Source organism: Zalophus californianus, chromosome 1, assembly GCF_009762305.2.
Source record: "Zalophus californianus isolate mZalCal1 chromosome 1, mZalCal1.pri.v2, whole genome shotgun sequence".
NCBI classification, from domain to species: Eukaryota; Metazoa; Chordata; class Mammalia; order Carnivora; family Otariidae; genus Zalophus; species Zalophus californianus.
The window spans coordinates 149659367-149683657 of NC_045595.1; the positions used below are offsets into that span (position 1 = coordinate 149659367).

The 24291-nt window shown below is 39.3% G+C and overlaps 1 protein-coding gene across 9 annotated transcripts in view; it reads left to right on the top strand.

Moving 5' to 3' along the window:
* PARP9 (poly(ADP-ribose) polymerase family member 9) overlaps positions 1–12213 on the top strand; it is a 28820-nt gene extending 16607 nt beyond the window's left edge. For all 9 annotated transcript variants that reach the window (XM_027583943.2, XM_027583941.2, XM_027583942.2 and 6 more), the window contains 4 exons: positions 1001–1381; positions 5777–5913; positions 6558–6732; positions 11398–12213. In XM_027583943.2, coding sequence (XP_027439744.2) covers positions 1001–1381; positions 5777–5913; positions 6558–6732; positions 11398–11777 — 1073 coding nt within the window. In that variant the 3' untranslated portion in view covers positions 11778–12213. The remainder of the gene's footprint in view (positions 1–1000; positions 1382–5776; positions 5914–6557; positions 6733–11397) is intronic.
* Positions 12214–24291: the final 12078 nt, after the last annotated feature.

Genomic DNA, 24291 nt, shown 5'->3' on the forward strand with positions numbered 1-24291 from the left:
CCAGGTAGTAGAGTTATGGGTATATCTTCCTTTCATTAAACTTGAATAATTTTCTAATTTATCAAAAATAAATGTATTATTTTTATAATCAGAAATACATATTTTTCAAAAGGAATTTTCACTCTTTAAGCTGTATGGCTTTCAGAGATGTTTGATTTCAAACTTGGTAGTAGCAAGAGGTTGAGGAAAATCTCAGTCAGTGGGACATAAAGGCATACCTTGTTTTATTGTACTTTGTTTTATCGTGCTTCACAGACACTGCCTTTTTTTTTTTTTTTTTTTTTTTTATGAATTGAAGGTTTGTGGCAACCCTACATCAAGCAAGTCAATTGGTGCCATTTTTCCAACAGCCATTTGCTCACTTCGTGTCTCTATATCACATTTTGGTGATTCTCACAATATTTCAATCTTTTTCATTATTATTGTATTTGTTATGCTGATCTGTGATCAGTGATTATAACTTGCAGAAAGCTCAGATGATAGCATTTTTTAGCAACAAAGTATTTTTAAATTAAGGTAGGTACATTGTTTTTTAGACATGATATTATTGCATGCTTCCTAGACTACAGTATGGTGTAGATACAACTTTTATATGCACTAGGAAACCAAAAAATTCATTTGACTTGTTTTATTGCAATATTTACTTTATTGTGGTGGTCTGGAACCCGACCTCCGTATCTGAGGTATAATAGTGGGTTAATATCCAGGGTGATATCACAAGATTAACTCATCTGTGAACTGACAAATGCAACATAGCAGGGGCAAGGCATGATAAAACCAACCCCTTACGGGCTAAACTCTGCTCTAAAGGAGACTGTAAACCATACGTTTAGATTTCCTTCATATCTAGCACAGCAATCAGAGATAGGCACTTAATTGAAGCTGCTGCTGCAACAATGGTCATAATGTCCTCGGGGCAAATATTGGCCTTGGCGTTTTTTGTTCCGCTCGGGTTTAAAACCCACCTGCCTTCTGTGGATGTTTATGACAGTCTTTTCAGTCCCCCAGTTGACCAGAGAGGAGAAAAGAGAAAATGGGCTCAAAGCTAAATCTCCTGCCATCAGTCTGATGGGATCCAACCTGGAAAAGATGAAGGAGGCCCAAGCGTGGATCCAAAGGATACTGACCCCCCAGGACCACCATATCATTGAGAACAATCATATCCTCTACCTTGGGAAAAAGGAACATGACATTTTGACTCGGCTTCAGAATACCTTAAGGGTCTCTATCTCAGAGACTATCAGTCTGGAAAAGGCAATTTTAGAGATGAAAGGAGCCCAAGCTGACGTCATTGAGGTCGTTATGAACATTGAACTTATGCTGTGTGAAGTTCAGGAGGAGATGGCAAGAAAAAAGGAGCGAGCCCTTTGGAGCTTGTTAGGTGAGTAACTTTAAGTTGGAAAGTCAGCTCTTGCATCTATTCCTTATGGGTGTGAGTGCGTCTGTATGTATGTGGGTCAGAGATAGCATGGAAGAGAGAGCTAATCATGCTGGTTCTGTGTTAAGCCATAACCTCTTATAACCGTTTTTTGGCTGTCTTTCTACCAGCAGGGTTAATTAGTAAATGAACACACACACACACAACGCACACACGCACGTGCACACACATGACTGGATTTACTTAATGATGAAATGGATTGCCCAAGAGGCAATTAAATGGAAAGCCTCCAGCAACGCAAGCCCAGGTTCTGGGGGAAAAAGTACATCCCTAATTCTACAAATGGAGCATTCAAATATAGACACATTCCACCTGATTAATTCATTTATTTGAGTTTTCTTGCATTTACGTATTTGTTGCTGGCAGCATTAGGAACCTTAAAATTACTTTGAGCTCTCTCACCAAAGTAAACCATTCATGCTGTGAAGTAACTCAAGTATCTCCCATTCAATGGGGCAAAAATTCATCACGATGACTGGGAATTTGGGTCTGGAGAGGCCCTTTTAACATGGTCCTAGAGCTAACTAGGAAAAGTACACTGTTGTAAATGCCACCTTGGGAAACAGAAGCTTATTTCATTTATTTACTGGACTGATGTATATTGTATCCATGATATGTGCCAAGCATGTGGTGGGTGCTGGGGATACAATTATAAGATGGACATTGTTTCCATTCAAAATCTAATTGAGGATACTGAGAAGCAAGCAAGTTAATTATGAAAGAGGAGGGTGAAAATGCTCTGTGGGAGCACCTCGGACAGGCACTGTGATGTTGCGATTTAGAATATATATGTTTCATCATTCAGATGATCAAAACATTTGTCACATATATTTGGCCTTCGTCCACATTTCTGGCTTACAGCACTCAAAGCCCTTGGATTTCCTGAGTGTTGAGAGTGATAAAGATGTCTTTTGTTACATTAAGGAGGTGACTTTGGAAAGCGCCTAAGGATGGGGACTGGTCACCAGGAGATCCAACTTGTGATTGGAGGATTGGAACTTTCGGTATCCCCCAGCTCAACCTCTGGGGAGGGCGCTGGATGTTGAATCAGTTGCCAATGGTCAATGATTTAGTCAGCTGTGACTAGGTAACGGACCTCCATAAAAACCCAGAAGGACAGGTTCAGAGAACTTCCAGGTTGGTCAGTACATGGAGAGCTAGGGAGTGTGGCTTGCTGGGAGAGAGCATGGAAGCTCCGCACCCTTTCCCCCTTCCTTCCTTGCCTTATGCATCTTTTCAGTCTGGCTGTTCCTGAGTAATACACCTGTATAATAAACCAGTAATCTAGTAAGTAAAATGTTCCACTGAGTTCTGTGAGCTGCTCTAGCAAATTAATTGAACCCGAGGAGGAGATCATGGGAACCTCTGACTTATAGTCAGCTAGTCAAAAGTACAGGTAACAACCTGAACTTGCAAATGGTGTTTGAAATCCAAGGAGCAGGTCATTGGAACCTTCAGTTTGTAGCTAGTCAGCCAGAAGCACAGGTAACAGCCTGGCTTTCGACTGGTATCTGAAGTGTGTGTGTGTGTGTGTGTGTGTGCGCGCGTGCGCGTGTGTTGGGGAGCAGTCTTATAGGACTGAACTCTTAACCTATGGAATCTGATGCTATCCTTGGGTAGATAGTAGCAGAATTGCTTGATTGTATATATGGGAAACCCTCCTACACACACAGACATTGGAATTGGGTCTCAGAATACCAATTTAGACACCTAACCCAGACTTGGGAGGTCAAGGGGAGCCTTCTCAGAGGAGGTGTCATAAATGGAGAATGAAGAATAGGTAGAAATTAGTAAGGTAAAGAAACTTTCAGGCAATCAGACCATGGCAGGGTCTAGATTATGAAAGACTTTATAAATCACATGAGAGTTCAGAGTTTTTCTTGAAACAAGGGAGAGCCTTGAAGGATTTTAACAAAGATAAGGTCAGTTTCACTGTAACGTTGATGGGTTTGGTACAAAAATTCAGATGCAAATTTTCAAAGGACACCTCATTTTTACCTTGTGTTTGTAAAAATAATTCAGGTAGACATGGTCAAAGTGAGTGGGAGTTTACAATAAGTGTTGTATCCACATTCCCTAGAAAACCCAGTATCAAAAAACATGGACAAAAATAATACACGAGAGGGGCTCCTGGGTGGCTCAGTCGGTTAAGCATCTACCTTCGGCTTAGGTCATGATCCCTGGGTTCTGGGATCGAGTCCCACATCGGGCTCCCTGCTCAATGGGAAACCTGCTTCTCCTTCTGCCCCTCCCCCCCACGCTTTCTCTCCCTTTCTCACACACATTCTCTCTCTCAAATAAGTAAATAAAAAAATCTTTAAAAAATTAAAAACATAGGGACGCCTGGGTGGCTCAAGTCGGTTAAGCGGCTGCCTTCGGCCTGGGTCATGATCCCAGGGTCCTGGGATCGAGTCCCACATCGGGCTCCTTCCTCAGCAGGGAGCCTGCTTCTCCCTCTCTCCCCCTCTGCTTGTGCTCTGTCAAATAAATAAATAAATAAAATCTTTAAAAAAAAATTAAAACATAGAGCATAAAGAAATAGCATTCAAAAATAATACACAAGAATGAGACCAAAGATTATGATTTCTACTTAGCTTTTGAAAGGTAATGACTGTGGATATTTAAACTAATACTGGTATACTTCCCAAGAGAACAAGAGACAAACACTGGTCTATAAAGCTTGTGGCATTACTTTAAACTAACTGCACTCATAGGGTTGTCCCATTCTCCTGGCTATTGGCAGTTAGCTCTAAGTCCCTTGTTCTGCTGCAAGGTGGCACTTTTGATAGTTGATGACTAAGCATACCATTCCACAGCTGTGTTTCCGAGGCTCCTACACACTGACCCTCTCTCAACTAACAAAATGGATAAATTTTCAATGAGTTATTACTACAAGGAACATCAACTAACTATCCATCAGAGCTATACAATTTAAATAATGGAAGTTAGGTGTTTCCTCTTTTATGCTGCCATTGTAATCCTTCCTGGGGAGTGCTTCTGACAGTAGGAGTTTGTGGATCTTTGAGTCTCTGGCGTCCAACCCAGCACTGGACAGGTAATAGGAGCTCAGTAAATGTTTGCTGAACTCAGGTGAACTGAACTCTATTACTATACTTTATAAAGGTCAGCTGTTGCTCTCAAGATTTAATTTAGAGTATCTTCCTTTGAAATTTCCTGGCTTTGGAGTTTCTCTGATACGGAATTTTGTACCCCCTGCTTCCCAGATTTACAATTTGGCCCCTCTAGTGGATTTCTTTGGATTTATCATCTGCTTTCTGTGGTTAAATAATGTGCTGGGAATTACATCATTTTTGTTTACTTGGGTTTAAGTCAAACTGAAAATAAACTGAGGGGTGCCTGGGCGGCTCAGTTGGTTATCGAGCCCTGCATCAGGCTCCCTGCTTAGCAGGGAGTCGGCTTCTCTCTCTCTCCCTCTGCCCCTCCCCACTGCTCATGCTCTCTCTCTCAAATAAATGAATAAAATCTTTTAAAAAGAAAATAAGTCTTTTGGGGGTTTTCTGTTTGTTCACCTATACGTATATTTATTCCAACAAGGAGTTGCTAGGCAATAACAGGTTGTCCCTTGAATTTAAAAAAGGAAGGTAGGAAAGTTAAGGGAGAAGGAACAAAGGAAGGGAAAAAGGAAGGAAGGGAGGGAAGACAGGACACCATAAACTCTTAATCTCCAAAGTTTGCTCTTTGTGGTTGGGTGCATATGAGAGATATATGTACCAAATATTTTGCCTTGCCGATTGCAGAAAGCACTGGTGAAAGCCAGCTTTGTTTTAGCTGTGTGATATTGGGCAAGTCACTTAACTTTGAGTTTCAATTTCCTTATTTGTAAAAGTGTGTTCGTTGTTCCAGTGGTGGTGGTGTAATGCCCAAATGAAGTTGAGATATGAAATATTTTTGAAAATCTTAAAAAAGTTTTATATAAATGTCATACTATTTTTCATCATTCCTCAATGTTGTGTTATGCCTGTATTTTTTTTGTTGATGAGCATCCTGGCCAGAAATAGAAACATTTCCTATTAGCAACACAGTTATATATCATCATTACAACATCGATGGGGGAGGTATATACTAATGCTCTTTTTTCTCTCACTCCCTCAGCCTCTTAACCCAAATCATGTGAGGACAAATTTATGAATCCCCTCTTCTATCCTGTGCCTTCTCATTATATTGTACTCTCCTTGCATGTCCTAAACATATAAGCCATACAATTAAACTGGCCAATCCATTCCTTTAAATTTCTATAACTTGTTTTATTAAATTTCTTTACAAACGTTTTTCCTCTCACAGAGCATTGAGACAAAGTTTTGTGTTACTCATTTTTAGGACAATGGACTGATTGGCAACCCCCAGACCAGGATGAAATGAAAAGGAATACATTTCTGAGATGCCTAAAGCTTTCAGCGGAGGAAATTCAGGATCAGAAGAAACAGTTTGAAAACTGTGGTTTGCAGGTTATAAAGGTATACTTAATTAAGGGAAGGATTTGACTTGTCTCGCCCTCACTTGGTTCTGTGACCAAAAGAAAGACTCACCTGCTGATGACTCTAAGCCAGCTACTTATTGACCTGGACCCCTAGGATTAAGACTGAAAGGCGGGCAGGGGTGGGCAAGCACGAAGGGTGTAGTTGGAATCAGGAGGTAGGAATGATGTCAGGAGGTACAGAAGCACTGACCAAGCATCAGGGCAAACTTCTCTGCCTATCTTGAAGCAACATGAAAAGAAATGGAATAGCATGTATCACACTGTATTATAATTGTTTACCTATTTTCACCTCTCGCTAAACTGTGAGCTTTTAAGAAGGCAAAGACTGTCTACACTGTTGACCATTTCATTACCAGTGCCTGTTACGTAGAGATTGCTCAGTGAATTTTTATTACATGGATTTATCAAAGAAGGGACAGGGAATTTTGAAGAGACAGAAGTCAAAGTAGGAGAGGGGTGGGGCCAGGAGACTCTTAAAACACTTTATATGAAAAGCAAGTTGCATGCCAAGTAATATGCACATAAGATCCTTTCCTTTGAAGTAGAGTATCAAGCGATGTAAATAGTGGTTCTCACTTTTTTTCCAGTTTTTTTTCAGTTTTTCATATCCTTGGGTCATAGGTGGAGAAAATAGACAATGCGGTTCTCATGGCTGTCTTCCAAAAAAAGAAGAAAACGATGGAAGGGAGAACACATGGGAAGCCTGTGAGCCACAGGCTGTTTCAGCAAATTCCCTACCAGTTCTGTGAAGCAGTATGCAGAGTTGGCTTTCAAAGAATGTACTCGGCGCCCTGCGGTAGGTGTCAGCCCCTCATCTTCAGGGCCTCTGTATGTGGGGATTGGTGAGCAGACCTCAGCAGATGATTCATCACTCATAGCATCCGTTGCTGGGGTGAGGGGGACCCTTGCAACTGGGATATAGTGATCAAGTAATTTGGAAAGGGTCATAGTTTTTGTTTTGTTCTTCATATGTTTTGTTGCTGTTGCGTTTAATGTTGATAAAAGCTTTAGCGGTAAGATCTACAGTTCACTGTTTTTCTCTTTTCTGTGGGTTGTGTGTTTTATCTGCAGAGAGCACCCAGAAGCTTTTTTTTGGCTCAGCTCCACAAAATTATTATCAACACTACCAAACCTCACCCCTTAATTAAAAGGGCATTTTCCTGAACTTAATAAGTTGCTCTTTTCTCTTCCATCTTCTTCATTTCCTATAGCCTGCTAGTGAATGAATTAGAGAGCATCTGGCAGGTGAAGTAAACAATATCTTAAGATCCTTTTCAGCTATGGGAGTTCTACTATGTGCAGCTTCCATGTCTCTTTTCAGTTGTACAACAATATTGCATACTTAATTGCTGTTTTGTCCCCTTTAGATCTCTCCGAAGGAGGCAAAGACAGTTTAGTAATAATCATGGAGGATACCTAGCCATGTGGCTTGATTTTGCCTGATCCATTGACTATGTTCTTGATCTTTACCTTTCAAAATATATAGCATGATCCTTGCTGTGAAGCCAGCTCCAAGTCTTGATTTCTAGAAAGCAAAGGGTCTGGAAATCATCATCTCTTTGCCCCCAGAGAGAACATAAGCAATACCTGGAGTAAAAATTGAACATGGAAAATTTCTGGGGGTAAAAATTGATAAATGAATCCCCACCCAGAAGTCTTTGAGTGTAGCCAGAATAGTGATATTGGCAAAATCTTAAAAATTCACAACTTCCGTTTGCTCCTAAACTCCTAACTGGCTTCTCTGCACTCCCCCCTCCTCCTCCTCCTTAAACTACTCTCACTAAGACCATCACTATCCTCCTATTTTTCAAATCCAGTAGTGCCTTCTTTTCAGTCCTGCGGCAGATGCTGCAAATTGCCTGACATCTGTACACGTCTTTCTTCCTAAAAGACACACATACCACCTCCCAAGGAAGATAGCCCCAAAGTCTCATCCTGTCTCATCATCAGCCTCAAGTCCAGAAAGTCCTCTCTTAAAGCCTAAAAGCAAGGTAATTGCCCTAACCTACTCATTATATAATGATAGGAGAAGGAGCAGGAAAACTGCAATAAAAACTCCCATTTCTAGGGGTGCCTGGGTGGCTCAGTTGGTTAAGCATCTGCCTTCGGCTCAGGTCATGATCCCAAGGTCCTGGGATCGAGCCCCACATGCTTCTCCCTCCTCCTCTGCCTGCCACTCCCCCTGCTTGTGCTCTCTCTTGTCAAAAAATAAAAAAGACCTTTAAAAACAACAAAACAATAAAACCTCCCATTTCTGAAGGGAAGAAGGAAAGTCACTGGTCCATACCACTAATCCCATGTTGCTGGACAGGGATAGTGAGGACCCAGTTCTGGGAGTGGACTAACACCCTTGTTTTGTCCTCTGGGAAGAATCTTCCTTATGTGTTGCCGCCCTTGGTCATTTCTAGGCCCACTGGGGTTCATGGCCTATAAGCGGTCCATGGATTGCCTCAAGGACTAGAATGCTCTCAAGCTACTGACAGCCAGGCTTACAGTTTCTTCAGCAATATGTTTCCTTTAAAACCTCAGCAGGCATGAAGCCTGTTTACTTCTGGTCAATTTGTATCTTTAAAACCCAGCCAAAGGTCTTGTCTCCATCTAGTCTTTAAGCCTCAAGATTCTGGTCTTTTACCTACTGGCCTCTGTGCTCTGTCCATGTCCCTAGTTCTTAGCTTAAAGCCACTGCCTGAGGCGATTCAGATAATAAACTCATCAGGGAGATACTGTCCATAATGTGACTTGAGCCAACATGTCTGGTGAGCGTGCTTAACCAAAGGTGCTTGAGACCCAGGAGACATTTTATCACCACTGAAGTTGTTTTGCAACTCTTCTTTTTTAACCTAGTTTTCATATGGAGTACAAAGGTTCTTGGCTTTTTTTTTTTTTTTTTTTTACCCCTGCAAATTTCCAAATTATGGGACTCTTGGTCAGTTTAGATGGCCAACTAGAGGCAAAGGGGGCTTCTATTAATGAAGCTTTATATATTTATATTTTCTATCTTGGCTTTCATTCCAGCCAGTTCTGATTTCATCTCTTGCTTGTAGGACTTGGCTGAATGTAGCAAGAAGGAGCCTCCATGCTGCAGTTTTTTTTATTGGGTTCATTCATTCATTCCACGAGTGTTTCTTGAGCACATTCTGTAAATCAGCCCCTGTGCTAGGTGGGAGGAATACAGCAGGAAAACACACAGAGTTCCTGCCCTTGTAATTTACAATCTAATGAGTCCACCTATTGGGTGTTTTCTGGCGTTCTAAAGGAAGTTTTGGTTTTTGTTTGTTTGTTTGTTTTTTAACTCTACTGTGTCCGCCTTGCACCTCTACCTGTGGCTTCAACTCCTACCTCTATGATGACTTACAGATTTGTAATTCTAACCCCCTTTCTCTCTCCTGACCTGCAGGTCCGTATTTCTGACTATCTTTTGAACGTTTCTGCCTAGATGTTCCATAGCCACCTCAGACTGACTTTTTTCCTTGGCCACAGTTTTCCCTAAGAGATAGGTGCTTCCTCCCACCCCCACCCCCGATACTCCCTAACCTGACTAATACCATCACCATCTATATACCACGTCTCCTAGCTGGAAAGTTTCTCATCTTCCATTCCTTCCTTCCTCTTACTCTAGGTTCAGCCAGTCACACAGCCCTACTAGTTCCCTCTTGACGACATTCTCAGCCCAGCCCCACCTCTCTATTCCTATTGCCTTTGTTCTTCTTCCCCTGGGCCTAGATGATGACCAGGTCCTTTCCTTCTCTCAAAACCACAGCTCTATCCAACCTATCCTTTTCTCTGCTTCCAGAATTATCATGCTAAAAACATACGTGCCTGTTTAAGAATATCTGCCTTCCTAAGTTGCCTACAAGGTAAAACTCCCACCTTATTGGCAGAGCATGTAAGGACCTAGCCACCCTCCACCAACCCCACTCCTGTTATTTCCTCAGCCTCATCCCTCACTGTGTTCATCCACACTTCAGCCAGGAACTGCTTAGAGTTTCCTAATGTGCTGGATATTTCATGCCTCTATGCCTTTGCCTGTGGAATGCCTTCCCTCCTCACCCTTTTTCTAGCCCTGCAAAGTCCCACTCCTTCTTCCAGACGTAGCTCAAATGGCGTCTCCCGGTGGACACCTTCCTTCACTCCTACAGGCCCAGGGAGTCGCTTCCTGCTCTTGCTTCCGCACTTCCTACATTCCTTTGTTACTGCATCTGTGACTCCAACAGGTACAAAAATCTACAGTTCCACAAAACTCAGGTGTGGGGCTTGTCTTCTTTATAGCTCTGAAATGGAACTTTACCTACCTTTTGTGCTCCCATGTCTACAGAGGTGGAAAACTCCCATCTGGACAGCTCAAGATGAACTCAGTCATTTTCAGAGTTTTCTTAGTCCCTTTGGGGTTTAAACTCAGTTCCTGCAAGTTTTTTTCCCCTTCTTTTCTTTTGAGAATGCTTTAGATGATGGGACAGGCACTGTGGGGAGAGTGGTCTGGTTCTGCATCTGTCTGTTCTCTGTCTCCAGATGTCCTCTGCTGGAAAAACCACTCCGGGCTTTGGTCATTAGCACCCTCCTGTGCTTAAATTTATGGTGCCCTTTGTTCTTAGTGTCTACACAGGGCACTCTGTTTTTCATGCTGAGGGAATTCCTTTCTAGGCCATTGTCTGTGCCCCTCCTGCAGCGCAGGAAATTTTTGTGTGTGTACATCCTCCAGGCTGAAATGCAAGGTCTTGTGCAGCATTCTTCACCTGTTCTGGATGTCTTCCCCAGCCGTTACTGCTTTCCACTTAGCGGCCAGGCTGGAGGAGGGGGCTGCACCCAGTAGAGTCACACGATGGTTCCTTTTACGCTGGAAGTCCTCTACTCCCTGTTTTTCTGAGATTCTTGTTGTTCTGCCCTATCTTGACTCCCAGGGCTCTCTTGACAGAGTGGGGCAGTGAACTGAGTCCCTTCTCAGATTCCCCAAGAGTTCTAGTCATGTCTTCTCTGTTTCTTCTCTTTCCAGGGAAGAATGTAAAATATCTCCTTAATAATTTTTATATTGATTACAAGTTGAAATGATAACATATTGGCTATCAGAGATTAAATAAAAATTAGTAAATTAATTTTAATGTGGCTACTAGAAAATTTAAAATTACATATATGGCTTACATTGAACTTCTGTTGTTCAGTGCTGCTCTCGAGTCTGCAACAATATTCCATTAAATCCGAAGTAAATGTAAAGAAAAAAATAGGGAGAGAGGAAGGAAAATAAAAAGGAAGGTAGGTATATAAATGTAAGCTATTATTAGGCTGATGATACCAATGATAATTTGTTTCAAGAGAACAACTTTAGGTGTCTTTGCTACAGACAGGGACTTGGGACCAGGAGGTGGTGATTATTTGGAGGACTGGAGAGAGACTACATAGTAGTACCCACATAGGCAATATGATTCATCAGATCCTAATAATCTTTTAACCTTTTTTCTTTTATCAGACCCAAAATACGGAGTTGGTATATACTTCACCAAGAACCTGAAAAACCTAGCATACCAGGTCAAGAAAACATCAGCCATAGACGAACTGATATATGTGTTTGAAGCTGAAGTACTCACAGGCTCCTTCTGCCAGGGTCATCAGTTACATATCGTTCCCCCACCATTGAGTCCTGGAGACACAGATTGCCATGACAGTGTGGTTGACAATGTCTCCAGCCCTGAAACCTTTGTTATTTTTAGTAACACTCAGGCAATGCCCCAATATTTGTGGACTTGCACCCAGAATCATGTACAGCCATGGAATCACTCATCAGGACTAAGGATGCTGTCTTCACAGAAGCCTGGAGCAAGATTCTCAAGGGGTAGCTCTGTTGATTAGCCTCCACATCATTTTAACAACCGGCATGTGCTTGCTTTGGAGGAACTCTCCAAATAATGACCATCAGTGATCAAAGAGTGGTTTGAATATGTCAGATGGGTTGTCCATATGAACCGATTGGGTTATTGAGGGGACCCACCACAAACTAGCATCTTAGTTCTTTCATCTTTGTCTTCACTGCTTGGGATTGGGGTGGGTAGATCCCAACCCAAACACTCTCAGGACCATTCCCTCTCCTTCAAGTTGTCCTTTCATCTGTTTTACTATAGGTAACAGCAAAAATGTTTTACATGTGATGAAGGGGGTGTTTCTAGTATATAATCCAAGCCTTTTTATTTTTCTAAAATGATAGTGTAACAGCAGGATGATTTTATATTTTCCAGAGAATCTTATATAGTGTTTTAGATATCAAAATAAACCACCTTTGTCTGAGTAACTGGCTTTGAAAAGTTGTATGTAAAATGACATTATTCAAAGTGGAAGAACATCAAAAGGCTGATATTCTACTGATATCCTATTTGGATTCAACCATATCAAGCAATGCCACTCAAGCATCATGAGGCCAAATTATTTATTTTTTAAGATATATTTATTGTAGAGAGAGAGAGAAAGAGGAAGTGTGCATGAGTTGGGGGGGTGAGGGGGTGGGGAAAGGGAAACAATCTCAAACAGACTCCCTGCTGAGTATGGAGCCTGACATGGGGCTCAGTCCCAGAACCTGGAGATCAAGACCTTAGCTGAAATCAAGTCGGACGCTCAACCGACTGAGCCACCCAGGTGCCCCAAGGCCAAATTATTAATTTGCCAAATATTTCTTGATCACCAGATGTGTTTCAGTCATTTTCTAGGTGCTGGGGTTATGATGCAGGACAAAACAAAAGTCTTCAGAAAGCTTTCAGCCTGAATAATCAGAAAGTCAGCTATGTGATTGACTATAACAAAAGAGGAATTATACATTCTTTGGAAAAATTTAAGAGGGAGGGTGATAAATTAATAAGGGGATGGGAGGAAGGCCTTCTAGGGAAAGTGAAACTCCAGCTGAGACCTGAAGTATGTATAAGAGTTAGATGAATGAGGGATGCAGCAAATCAGGAGTAGAGTTGGAAGAGTATTTTATGCCGAGAGAATAGTTCTTATAAAGGCTGAATCCACTGGAACTTTGCCCAAATTTTACTTCAGAGTTCTACAAAATAGAGGCCAGATAGTCTCACCATGTATCTCTTGCCTGTTCTGAAATCCATAGTTCTCTGTACTCCCCAAATTTCCTGACCCTCATATCTTTGCACAGAATACTTCTTCCGCCTCATCTTACTATAACCAGCATTCTTCCTCTTTTTTTTTTTTTTTTAATTCCCTTCACCTATTTCACCCCCACCCCCACCTCCCCTCTGGTAACCATGTTTATTCTCTATAGTTAAGAGTCTGTTTCTTGGTTTCTCTCTTTTTTTTTCTTTGTTTTGTTTCCTAAATTCCACATATGAGTGAAATTATATGGTATTTGTCTTTCTCTGACTGACTTTGCTTAGCGTTATACTCTCTAGCTCCATTCATGTTGTTGCAAATGGCAAGATTTCATTCTTTTTGGGGGGCTGCATAATATTCCATTGTGTATATATATATATATATATATATATATATATACACACACACAATTGGAAAAAGTCTCTTCAACAAATGGTAATGGAAATACTGGACAGCAACAGGCAAATGTCCAATTGTGTATATATATATATATATATATATATATATCACATCTTCTTCATCCATTCATCTGTCAATGGACACTTGGGCTGCTTCCATAATTTGACTCTTGTAAATAATGCTGCAATGAACATAGGGGTGCATATATCTTTTCAAATTAGTGTTTTTGTATTCCTTGGCAATAGTGGAATTACTGGATCATTTGACAATTCTATTTTTAATTTTTTGAGGAACCTCCATACTGTTATCTTTTTTTTTCTCCATACTGTTAGCCACAGTGACTGTACCAATTTGCATTACATGAGAGTACCTTTTCTCCACATCCTTGCCAACACTTGTTGTTTCTTGTGTTTAAAAATTTTTTTAAGTTTTTATTTAAATTCCAGTTCGTTAACATACAGTATAGTATTACTTTCAGGTATACAAATTGTTTCTTGTGTTTTTGATTTTAGCCATTCTGACAGGTGCCAGTGATATCTCATTGTGGTTTTGATTTGCATTTCCCTGATGAACGATGTTAAGCATCTTTTCATGTATCTATTGGTCATCTGTATGTCTTATTTGGAGAAATGTCTATTCATGACTTCTGCCCATTTATAAACTGGATTATTTGCTTTTTGGGTATTGAGTTGTATATATATACAACTTTATATATTTTGGATATTGAGTCATTATCAGATATGTCATTTGCAAATATCTTCTCCCATTCTGTAGGTTTTCTTTTAATTTTGTCGATTGTTACCTTTGCTGTGCAGAAGCTTTTTAGTTTGTTTCTCTCACAAACCACGTCTCTGCACTTCCTACTTTCCTTGATGTGGCCTCTTCTCTCCCTTCAGTTGTGCAGTTTGTTCTGTCAGTCCTCAGGTCGTTTCTATGGGTATTCAGAATGATTTGATAGTTATCTTGTTGTGCTCTAGGAATGAGAGGAGCATAGGGTCCTCCTACTATGCCACCGTCTTAGCTCCTCAGAAGCTTCTTATTTTGATGTAGTCCCAGTAGGTTGTTTTTGCCTTCGTTTCCCTTGCCTGAGGAAACATATCTAAAAAAATGTCAGAAATTACTGCCTGTGCTCTCTTCTAGGATTTTTATGGTTTCAGGTCTCACATTTAGGCCCTTAATCCGTTTTGAGTTTATTTTTGTGTGTGCTATAAGAAAGTGGTCCAGTTTTATTCATTTGCCTGTTGCTGTCCAGTATTTTCCATTACCATTTGTTGAAGAGACTTCTTCCAATTGTATATTCTTGTCTCCTTTGTTGAAGATTAATTGACCATATAATTGTGGGTTTATTTCTGGGCTCTCCATTCTATTCCATTGATCTATGTGTCTATTCTTGTGCCAGTACCATACTGTTTTGATTACTACAGCTTGTAATATATCTTGAAATCTAGGATTGTGATACCTCCAGTTTTGTTCTTTTTTTTCAAGATTGCTTTGGCTTCTCAGGGTTTTTTGTTGTTCCATACAGATTTTAGGAGTATTTGTTCTGGTTCTGTGAAAAATGCCGTTAGTACTTTGATAGGAATTGCATTAAATGTGTAGGTTGCTTTGGATAGTATGGACATTTTAACAATATTTGTTCTTCCAATCCATGAGCATGGAATATCTTTCCATTTGTTTGTGTCATCTTCAGTTTCTTTCTTCAGTGTTTTAGTGTTTTCAGAGTACAGGTCTTTCACCACCTAAGTTTATTCCTAGGTATTTTACTCTTTTGGATGCAAGTGTAAATGGGATTGTTTTCTTGATTTCTCTTTCTGCTACTTCATTATTAGTGTATAGAAATGCAGTGAATTTCTGTATATTGAGTTTGTATCCTGCAACTTTACTGAATTCATTTATCAGTTCTAATAGTTTTTTAGTGGAGTCTTTAGTGTTTTCTATGTATAGTATCATAGCATCTGCAAATAGTTAAAATTTTACTTCTTCCTTACCAATTTGGATGCCTTTTATTTCTTTTTCTTGTCTAATTGCTGTGGCAGCATTCTTCCTCTTGAAAGAAGCATGCTTCCTGTCTCATATGGTACTGTCTTTGGATATGGGCAAGAGAGGCCCTGACCTGAACCTCTAATTTGAGAGGGCCCCACTCTTGCCTTCCTCTAGGTTTTCTCATCTTTACAAGGTGAGTAGTCTATAGGGTCAAGAAAATGTATCTATTTGAAGCCTGCATACTCCACTTCTAGACCACCTACTAAGTACCTGGAACCCCCAGTTTCCTGCCCAAATAGCTCCAAGTCTATTTCCAAGGCCTGAATTGAACCTCTTTCTTGGGGCTGTCCTCCTGAGGGTGGATTATGCCACAGTCTGCATCAAGAATGGCCAAAGGGTGACTGTTTGCAGGAATGGGACTTGGACATTAAGGGCTGAGTTGGTCACATGCCTGTGTGTGAGCTTGTGACATAAAGCTAAAATAGTGCTTAAATTATTTATAACCTTAAAGCTTATATTAAGAAAAAATAAAGGCAGAAATTATCAGCGAAGTATCCAACTTAAGAAAATCAGAGTAAACTTGAAAGGATAAAAACAGAAAATAATGAAATAGACACAAAAACATAAAACAGAGAGAAATAATAACAGCAATAACTGTTTCTTTGTAAAGATTTAAAAAATAGACAAATCTTTGGTAAGATTGATAAAGATAAAACAAAAGGTACAAATAAAGAATTTGAGGAATAAAAAGAGGATGTAACTAAAATACATTAGAGATCTAAAGGTAATAATACGAGAAACAATTCTGTGCTAATAAGTTGAAAATTTAGAAAAAATATAGATTTTGTTATAAAAATATAACCTATCCCAATTGACTGAAGAACTAGAAATCCTGAATTTTCTAATATCTATTAAATAAGTTGAATCAGCAATTAAAGTTTTACCTACTAAGTAAACAAATACAACAGGCTAAGATGATTTTACTAGTGAGTTCTACCAAATCTTCAAAGAACAGATAATTCCAATTTTATGTAAAATCTTCTAGAGAACTTCTTAGATAAATAAGAGGGAACATTCCCCAACAAATTTTTCAAGGCTAGTTTAACCTTGATACCAAAAATAGACAACCAGTATAGATAGGAAAAATAAAGACTGATTCATTTATGTAAATAGATGCACAAAGCACAAATCTTAATCAAACTATTAATAAATATAATTCAGCTCTGTATAAATAAATAAATCATGGTCAAGTTGGGTTTATTTCAGAAATGCAATGATAATTTAACTACATCTATTAGTGTAACTCACCATATAAGTATATTAAAGAGTATGCTCATTTCAATATATGGAGAAAAGTCACTTAATAAGCAATTCATAAAAGGATATTAAAATCTTAGAGCAAGCATCATATTTCATGGTAAAACATTAGAACGATTCCCTACAAAATCAGGAATGAGACAATGGATACTTTCTATCACCACTTACCTTCTGCAATGAGTTAGAACTCCTGTCCAACACAGTAAAGAACAAATGAAAAACATGACTAGTGGTGGTGAAATAAAAATGTCATTAATCACAGGAAATATGATTGTCTATAGAAAATCCAAGGAAATCTGGAGACAAATTGTTAGAATGAATAGAAGCATTCTGCAAGGTTGTAAACAGAAGTTATACATAAGTCAATTTCATTCTTAAGCATGAAAATAAATATCATGACTTTTTTGCCATTACAATAGCAACATCAAAAAAATAAAGTGACTAGAAATAAGTTTAACAAAAGATGTATAAAAATTTCATGAAAAAAATCACAAAATGTTATTCAAAGGCTTTAAGAAGACCTAAATAAATGGAGAGATATACTATGTTGTCATCAAAAAGAAGACTCTATATAATAAAGATCTCTATTCTCCAAAAATAAATCTTATCAATAAATTTCAATCAAAACCACAACAGATTTTCTTCATAGAAATTGATGGAGTAATTATAAAATTTATATTAAATAAAAAGGCCCAAGAAGAGCCAAGGTAATTTTATTTTTTTTTTATTTTTTATTTTTTTAAAGATTTTATTTATTTACTTGAGAGAGAGAGAATGGGAGATAGCACGAGAGGGAAGAGGGTCAGAGGGAGAAGCAGACTCCCTGCTGAGCAGGGAGCCCGATGTGGGACTCGATCCCGGGACTCCAGGATCATGACCTGAGCCGAAGGCAGTCGCTTAACCAACTGAGCCACCCAGGCGCCCGAGCCAAGGTAATTTTAAAGAAGAAAAACAAAGTAGAGGTGACTCGACTATAACATATCATGACTTGTTATCAACTACAGTAATTCTGATGTGTTACTGGTGCAGGAATAGGCAAACGGACCAACTGAATAGAACAGAAAGCTCCAAAACAGACCTATGCCAATGTAGAAACTTGACAATATATATACATACATATATATCTCAAATGTATATCTCTATATATGAGTTTAATACAAATAAAATACATACAAATTTATAAATATGTATATTTGAGAAATATATCTTTCAGGTTTATATATTATAAAAATTATGTACTATAAATATATACTATTATATACTGTAAAAATCATATATTCTGCAATATTTATGATGTACCTTTTCACATTGCACATTTAATGGTGTCAATATTTTTATGGCACATTTATAAAATTTTGCAGCAGATATTTGCAATTAGAAGCTTTGTACCATTTAAAAGTCAGAACTCAGCCTGGGTGACTCAGTCAGTTAAGTGTCTGCCTTCCGCTCAGATCATGATCCCAGGGTCCTGGGATCGAGTCCCTCATCAGGCTCTTGCTCAGCGGGGAGTCTGCTTTTCCCTCTACCGGCTGCTCCCCCTGATTGTGCGCTCTCTCTCTCTCTGACAAATAATAAAATCCTTAAAAGTCAGAATTCACATGATACAGAATACAGTTGATTTCTTATTCAAGTTTCCATATCAAGTCAAAACTGGTTATTTGATGCTTGCATTTTTGCTCACTAGATCTTCTTACTTTCTGAGTATCATGTGACTGTCTATATACATACTTTTTTCAGTATAGAGCTCTGAGTGTATGTATATATATATAAGACAGAAGTAAAACTCTGGCTCACTGGGAAAACAACGGACCAATCTCAATGAACGGTCTTAGACAACTGGTTAAGGACATGGAAAACAATAAATTTGGATGTTGTTCTAAGTCTAGACAGGGCCTAAGATGGGGATTCTTGTTCAAGTGACTTATTGGGGAACTGCTTTCGGGAATATGGGAATAAAGGCAGCATAGGGCAGGGAGAAAGCTAGCAGGAGTACGGTCTCAGTTGAAGATTAGCTTCAATGTAACTCCAAGAGAAAGCTCTAGGGCACAAATTGTACCATTAGACTAAGTTGAACACTGTAACAGCAGTTGGCCTTTTGAAGTGATGTCAGTTATTGCCTCCCTCTTCCTTGAGGGTAGGAGTAGGAGGCTTCTAGCAAGCTGGCTCCTGTTAGGCCTATACTTCCTCAGAGAAGGGGGCAGTTGAAAGTTATCTGCCAGCACTCACATCAGGTTGGGGAATGGGTATACTGGCTAGATGAAACGGATTCTTTTCATTTCCCCTGCCAGTACAGGTAGGGAAGAGTGACAACTGTCCTGATTTGCCTGACCTTCCAGGTTTTGGTGCCAAAATTCCCACATCCTGGGAAACCCTTGCAGGACACACAAAAAATCCTGGTCTGCGATGGGTGTGGAAGATTGGGGGAAAAGTACAAAACCCATCCATATGACAGCCAAAAAAATGGGGGCTGAAAGCAACCACACTGCTTTTACTGTCAGATGGAGCATAGATTCTTTGACATCTGTAGTTACTATTGGTGGTTTTTCCCCTGGCCATTGATACCGGTACCCATGATTCACAGTTCACAATAATCATCATCCACTGTTGCATCATTCTGAGGGATATGACTTAAGTGTGCAGTTTAAGTGCGTTATAATCAGAAGCATTAGCAGTCCATCTTTGGCTTTGCCTGTGGATTAACTGCTGTGCCTTGTACAAGTTGAATTTTTTTTAACATTGTGAATGTAGTGACCGTATTTTATGAGTGGTGATAATGAAGATGAGAATGGTTATAACACCACCAATAGCATGACCCAGATATCACTGCAAAAGAAAGCTAAATGACTAATGTAATGATGACCAATGGAAGAGACAATATAACTGGATTAGGAAGGTAAATAACAAAAACAGAGCATACTGCACAATATGCAGAGAAGAATGTGGGATTGGCTATGGTGGAGAAGAGGCTGTTAGAGTACATATGGAGACTGAATCTTTCAAGTCTGGGATAAGAGAGACAAGTACTTCAGGATCAATCAAAAGTTTTTTAGTTTCTCAAAGACACCAATACTCCTGAAAACAGCAGCTGCTGAATTATCTCGGGCTATCACATGAACCAGTGTGCATTACTGTAGGGTACTTTTGACTGCTCTATGGAATTGAATAAGGTTACATTTCCTGATTCAAAACAAAACAAAACAAAACTCCCCTCTAGCTCTTAAGGCAATTTGACCTGAAAAATGGGAGTTTCAAATTGGTTTCTTAATGTTATTAAGTTTTTTTTTTTAAGATTTTATTTTATTTATTTGACAGAGAGAGAGACAGCGAGAGAGGGAACACAAGCAGGGGGAGTGGGAGAGGGAGAAGCAGGCTTCCTGCTGAGCAGGGAGCCCGATGCGGGGCTCGATCCCGGGACCCTGGGATCATGACCTGAGCCAAAGGCAGATGCTCAATAACTGAGCCACCCAAGCGCCCCTTATTAAGATTTTAAATGAAACCATAGACACACAAAACAAAGGGTGTTCTATCTTGTCCAAAGACAAAGTAGACTTGGCTCATGTATCTGCTTTCAGTGCAAATGTTAATTTTGACAAATCATATTCAGTTTCTAAACTTCCAAAGAGAATGAAACAATCTCATCTGCAAAGTACCTTATACACAACACTGCTAAAAATAAAAAAGGGTGTGGTTTGCTTACTTGAGATATGGAGGTTTTCATAATGGAAGTGTTTGGTCATTTTAGTTTCCTCAAAATGTGCAGAAGCATTTAATTAAACTTTTGACTTTATAGAAATGGAAGGAGATAGCTACCTGAAACATGTGCTTACAAGATGATTATCATTGGGGGTGCCTGGCTGGCTCGGTCAGTAGAGCACGACTTTAATCTCAGGGTTGTGAGTTCATGCCCTGTGGTGGGTATAGAGACTACTTAAAAAAATAAGAAAGTAAATAAATAAAACCACATTTTATACATACATATATATATACACACACACATATATATATAAAAAATGACTATCATTGTTGCTAGCCATTGAAAACATGTTAAAATCATGGCCTGCCTTAAAATCGTATTTTTAAAGTGTGGAACAAGAAGAATGTCCTGCTTCAATTTGGAAATATGTTGAGGATGAGAATAGAGAGGACTACAGTGAAACAGAAATAAACATGCTGGTTCTCTAAAACTGTCTGATAATCCTTGAAGAGGGCATGAGGAATCTAGCAAAAGATGAACCAACTGCACCTGAGTTATTCAATGTTATGTTAGATTGAGTCAAAAACTCCAACAGATAAAAAGAAAAAGATGAATTTTTTTTGGAAATAAATTATTTCAGAACATTTTAAGAAGTCCTTAAAAAGGGGCACCTGGGTGGCACAGTCAATTAAGCACCCAACTCTTGCGTTCCACTCAGGTCGTGATCTCAGGGTCCTGAGACGAAGCCCTGCTCAGCACAGAGGAGTCAGCTTGGGACTCTCTCTCCCTGCCATGCACGTTCTCTCTCTCTCTCTCTCTCTCTCTCTTTAAAATAAACAAATAAATCTTAAGAAAAAAAAGAAGTCCCTAAAAAAAGGTGACCAAGTTAAGCAGAACTTTTTGAATTTCTTTACTAAAACTGTAAACTTAACTTGGAAGCTAACTTCAATTTCACAAGTTTAAATTACTTTTGTGTTTTAAAACCATTTTCCCTGGAGAAGAGAGGTTTAACTTGTGATGACATACAATGTGCTTCAGAATGTTTTTAAAACGATGAGTAGTTTAGATAGGGATAGCTTACGTGGTTAATTTAGAGAGGCAAAGAACCTAGTTGACAAACATCTGGCTTACCAAAGCAAGTCTGTAGATACAAAGTAGGTAGACACTTTGGAGAGCTGGAAACAAATCCCTACAAATTTAGAAATGTGCTGTGCTAGCAAATAAAATCCCGAGTATTCTGTGCTCAAACACTTTCATTGAGAGACTACGTATTGACTTTAACTATTATGTAAAAAAAAAAAAAAGTTCTAAAGGCTCCAGGCAGTTCAGAGAAGTATTAATGGAAAAGGAAATAAAGGATAAAAAATCCCATTGTATCACAGAACAGAAACATATCATTGTTATTTTTTTATTTAATATAGGTAGTATCTGTTTAATTATTTCTACTGTATTTACATTCTCCTTTAAAATTCTTACATTTATGTATCTTAAGAATATAGAATAATATAGCCCACAAAATTTAAATGTGCAAAAAACAGTTAAAACAGTTAAAATAAATTGCTGTACCAGAGGACAGAAAAGAACATAAAGATGTTATGTTATAAAAATATTGGGGTGCCTGGGTGGCTCAATTGGTTAAGTGTCTGCCTTCAGGTCATGATCTCAGGGTCCTGAGATGGAGACCTGTGTCAGGCTCCCTTCTCAGTGGGGAGTCTGCTTCTCTCTCCCCCTCTGCCCCTCCCCACAACTTGCTCTTTCTCAATCTCGCTCTCTCAACTATATAAATAAAATCTTTAAAAAAAAATTTTTAAATTCCCAACTCTTGATTTCTGCTCAGATCATGGTCTCAGGGTTGTGAGATCAAGCCCCATGTCCAGCTCTGCACTGGGCGTGGAGCCTGCTTAAGATTCTCTCTCTCTCCCTCTGCCCCTCCCCCTCTTTCAAAAATTGTTATATTTTTCTCTCGTATGTTATTTGCTTAATTATAGTTAGTCTTCCTATTTCACTAGTTTACACTTTCAGCTAGTCCTGTTGCCATTTTAAGTAATAGCATTAATGCAACAGAAAAGAAATATAACAATATATGATTTCAAGTAAATACATGTTTTTATATTAAAGTAATAACATATGTATAATTATGTTATTATTTATTTTCACACCTATCAGATTGACAAAAATAAAAAAAAGCCAGACATTTCCAAATGTTAGCAAGGATGTTTGGAAAAGAGAATCTTATATATTGCTTGTGGAGTATAAATTGGTACAACCACTTTGTGAAATCGTCTAGCAATATTTAGTATATTAGTGTTCTATTTTTGTGTAACAAATTACCAGAAACCTAGCGGCTTAAGACATATTATCTCACAATGTCTGTGGCCCAGGAGTCTAGGCACAGCTTGACTGTTTCCTTGGCTCAGGGTCTCACAAAGCTGCAATCAAGGTATAAATCAGGCTGTCTTCTCATCTGGAGGCTTGACTGGGGAAGAGTCACTTCCAAGCTCTCTCAGGTTGTTGACAGAATTCATTTCCTCATCGTTGTAGGACTGAGGGGCCTGGCTTCTTACTGGCTGTCAGCTGGAGGCACTCAGGTCCTAGAAGCCATCAGTAGTTCCCTGCCACATGACCCTCTCCTTAGGCAGTTCACAGCATGACAGCTCATTTCTTCAAGCCTAGTAGGAGCATGTCTAACCCCAGTCTGCTAAGATGAAATGTAATCATGGGACAGACATCCCATTATCTTTGCCATATTCTACTGGCTAGAATTAAGTCAAAGGTCCCACTCACACTTGAGGGGTAGGGATTAATACAGCAACACTAAGGGGCAAAGATCATGGGGGCCATCTTAGAATTCTTCCTACCACAACTAGTGAAATTAAAGATGCAGTATCCTAGGATCTAGCAGTTTCCTCATACACACAAAGATGTGTCCAAAAATGTTCATAGCAGTATTGTTTGTAATAGCAAAACTATTGTTCTACAATTTTAAAATTTCTCAAACTACAAAAAGATAAAGTCAGAGAGATTCACTAATAAAACGTGTGGTATGATAACATTTTTTTAAAGATTTTTAATTTATTTATTTGACAGAGAGAGAGAGATAGCAAGAGAGGGAACACAAACAGGGGGAGCGGGAAAGGGAGAAGCAGACTCCCCACTGAGCAGGGAGCCCAATGCAGGACTCAAACCCAGGACCCTGAGATCATGACCTGAGCCGAAGGCAGACCCTTAACGACTGAGCCACCCAGGCGCCCCTGATAACATTTTTTTAAAGTAACATATATATATATATATATATATATATATATATATATATATATATATAAGAATTTTGCTTCAGCAATGGCCTACTGTTGTCAAACAAATTCTCCAGCACTGAGAATAACTGGACAAAATATAAAAACACTAAGGCATGGAGGAAACACCAAGGCAGTGAGAATTTGTGGGTCCCAGATCTGGAAGAAAATGGAAGCCATAAGAGATAAGCCTGACGTTTGCCATCACTTTTCCACCTGAGGTGATTGCTAAGTCTGAAAGCAGTGGCTGAAAAACTGAGTGGAGCTTTTGGCTGTCTCATGGGGCTGAGGAAGCTGGGCCCAGAAAGAGAGGCTGGGCCAAGGAAGAAGGGCCCTAGCTAGGAGTAAGAGTGAACTGGAAAGAAATTAGTTTTCACAAAGACTAAAGTCCAGCTCTGAATAATCTTAGTTCCTGATTGGAATAAAGTGATCTCTCCTCAGTTTAGCTGAGGTCAGGTATACTTGCCCCTAACTCTCTCCCTTAGAACACCTTCCCTTTCCCCAGTCCCCTTGCTCACACTCAATTCATCCTAAAAAGCACACCATTCACCAGTGGAGAATGCTGATGTGGCAGGAAGAGATCAAG